The sequence below is a fragment of the Crotalus tigris genome, unplaced genomic scaffold (genome assembly GCF_016545835.1).
Source record: "Crotalus tigris isolate CLP2741 ecotype Arizona unplaced genomic scaffold, ASM1654583v1 scf7180000021269.431029, whole genome shotgun sequence".
In the NCBI taxonomy this organism is placed as follows: domain Eukaryota; kingdom Metazoa; phylum Chordata; class Lepidosauria; order Squamata; family Viperidae; genus Crotalus; species Crotalus tigris.
In genome coordinates, this window is record NW_024098426.1 from 422,620 (window position 1) to 425,410 (window position 2,791).

Here is a 2,791-nt window from a genome sequence, read left to right on the forward strand (position 1 = left end):
TTAAATACATGAGATTTTAGTCACATCCTCTTAAAAGAGCTTGGTGTTTTACACAGGCACAAAATCTCCATCAAGACAACAAAGATAACAATACACCACTTCAAAAGGACTTTTTATAAATAAATCATGTGCATCCATTGTTAATTACACCAGGTAAGAAAGCATGCTTAAAAATAATGGCATGAAATTGTGACTTTGGGATTTATCGTAATGAAAAATAATGAATATAATCAGAAATTAACTTTTTCCAGGTGTCTGAAATTCACAGAAGTTTTTCACAGAAACTTCTATCTTTGTTATGTATTTTAGTAAGTTTAGCTTTATTTTTATTTTTTTTAAATCACCATTTCTCTGTAACTTACAATCATGTACACTCAATTCAAAATTTCTAAATCTCCCTCAAAACTGTATTTGTACTACTTTGCAAAGAAAAACTTTCATGAGTGCATCAAAGTAAAAATCCAAATTTCCATCTTGAGAAAATTATATCCCACTCTTCAGTTTCAGAACAGCTTCTGCAATGTGGTACTATACATTATACTGGTCATGTATCTGCTGCTTAATATTAATATTCCTCAGAGACATGAGGAATATGCAGGACAGGTTAAACCGATAGGAGAGTATGCTTAACCATTTCTGCATCCACTGATTTTTTTCTGCAAATACCCTTCCGAGCTGATTGTGCATACAGAAAAAAAAACACTGTACAAAGAAAGGAGTATCTTCTCCTCCCATGGAATTCTCACCTATAAATCACAGTTACACTGATTTATCCTAATGTATAATTCTTCCAAAAACTTGTTAATCAGTCTTTCCATATAGATCAGACATGCTTGTTTTCCATCTGAATTATTCACCTTGTGCATATCTTGAAGAATATTAGTCTTTTTTAAAAATGATAAAACGCTTTAAAAATTCATGTTATGTCTTTGTGCATTTATTCATCTGTACATTAAATATTTTCAGAAATTGCATTTGCTAAAAATTTACCAAAATTTGTAAAGACATAAAAATATTTTTAAATGAAAAAAATCAAACAAAAAAAATAATAAAACCCGAGCAATTGGTAGGTACTTATATAGGCATTGGTTAGTAGATATTGTTTTACTAAGGAATATATTCAAAAGCATCCTCTTCTACTTGTAGTAAATACTTAAAATTAGGATATCATGGCTTGATATGGTAGAAATGATAGCTTTCTCTTCAGCTTAATTACTGATAAAAACAGGAAAGCAAATAAAAATAAAGACTGCTTTTTGGTTACTTAAAGGCCACTACTACATCAATTATTCAATTACGAAAAGTAAATGTAAGAATTTTGAAGTTATTGTCTATCAAAATAAAGAACTAATTGAAGATAACCTGCAGGATGTTTATGAGCACCTAACTACTGACTAAAATTCACTAGTTTTGAATATAGCCCTTAGTTTTGCACATTTTTTTTTTATGTTTAAGAGCTGCCAAACAAATGGCTAATGAAGTCTACTTTGCAGGCTATCCACTGTCTGAGAGGACAGTAATATTCAATGTGAAATTGTTGAAACTCTGGTGTCTGGCGGATTTCATGGAGGAAAGAGATGTCAAGGTCTGATTCCAGAAGGACAAGTAGTAGAGGGAAAACCACAAGCAATAGCCCAAGCCCAACAAAAAGAAGTCTGGAAAAACTCTTCACAGCAGCATTTACCTTCAAGTTACCCATCAAAAAGTCATAGCTCCACCTAAGTGCTTTTCGGGCTTCCTTCAACTCTTCCTCCTCTGCAACCAAGAATGCATTTTCATCCGCCTCCAGTTCCTCAAATGAATCTGTATCTTCTTTCCCATTTTCTGCCCTTGGAGAAGTTTGAAAGAGAAGGTCTATCTCCTCATCATTAACAGGAGTGGGGAGCAAGCTGGTGCTTGGATTGTAGATCAATTCTGAAATTGTTAAAGGCTCCTCTTTGATTTTCTCACCCTCCTCAACGGAAAGATCTGAACCATCATCTGTTTCTTTAGTTGGAGAGCTTGATATCACAGGGAGAGAAATATCATCTTCTTTCGGCAGCTGGATTCCTGTAAAATGGCACTTTTAGATTCTCAAACTTACATTTCAAGGAGATAAAACTATAGACCAGTGTTTCTCAACCTTGACAATTATAAGGCATGTGGACTTCAACTCCCAGAATTCCACAGCCAGCGTTGCTGGCTGTGGAATTCTGGGAGTTGAAGTCCACATGCCTTAAAATTGTCAAGGTTGAGAAACACTGCTATAGACAAAACATAAACAACTGCAGAAAAAACTGCTTGCAATTTAACCATTAACTGGTTTATATTAAGTGAAGGGGACTTCTTCCTAGTTCAGCAAGCTAAATATAACTCGTTACCATTATTCATTTTATTACAAAATCCAAGTTTTTTAAAAATAAAAATCTGCATTTTGTAAACCTGAAATGAAAATCTTTGGTTATTTCATTGCACAGAACTATATTCCATGATTCTAAAACCATGATAAATACTGTACTTGCATTATCAGACACACGTATAATATGTGTTTATGATACATTATGATGTATCATAATCTATTAATAGACTATTGATAGCAGTAAATGAGAAAATACAGATTGATGGGAAATACTGGTTATCACGTAATTCTATTTCTCAAGATATAATATTAATCAATATTACAAGGATGTCATAAGTGACAAAATGCATTACAGTATGTAAGACAGTTTGAATGAACTAACTGGAGGAAAAGGTTTTCATTACTCCTAATATGGTTAAACTACAAATTGCATCATTTGCATCAACTTTGTGT

The 2,791-nt window shown here is 32.9% G+C and overlaps 1 protein-coding gene across 1 annotated transcript; it reads right to left on the minus strand.

Annotated features, from left to right (window-relative positions):
• Positions 1-329: 329 nt before the first annotated feature.
• On the minus strand, positions 330-2,049 carry LOC120320258 (FERM domain-containing protein 3-like; the record flags this gene model as incomplete). The annotated part of the gene is made up of 1 exon (XM_039369835.1): positions 330-2,049. A coding segment is annotated over one exon (599 nt), but the record flags the coding sequence as incomplete, so codon positions are not given.
• Positions 2,050-2,791: the final 742 nt, after the last annotated feature.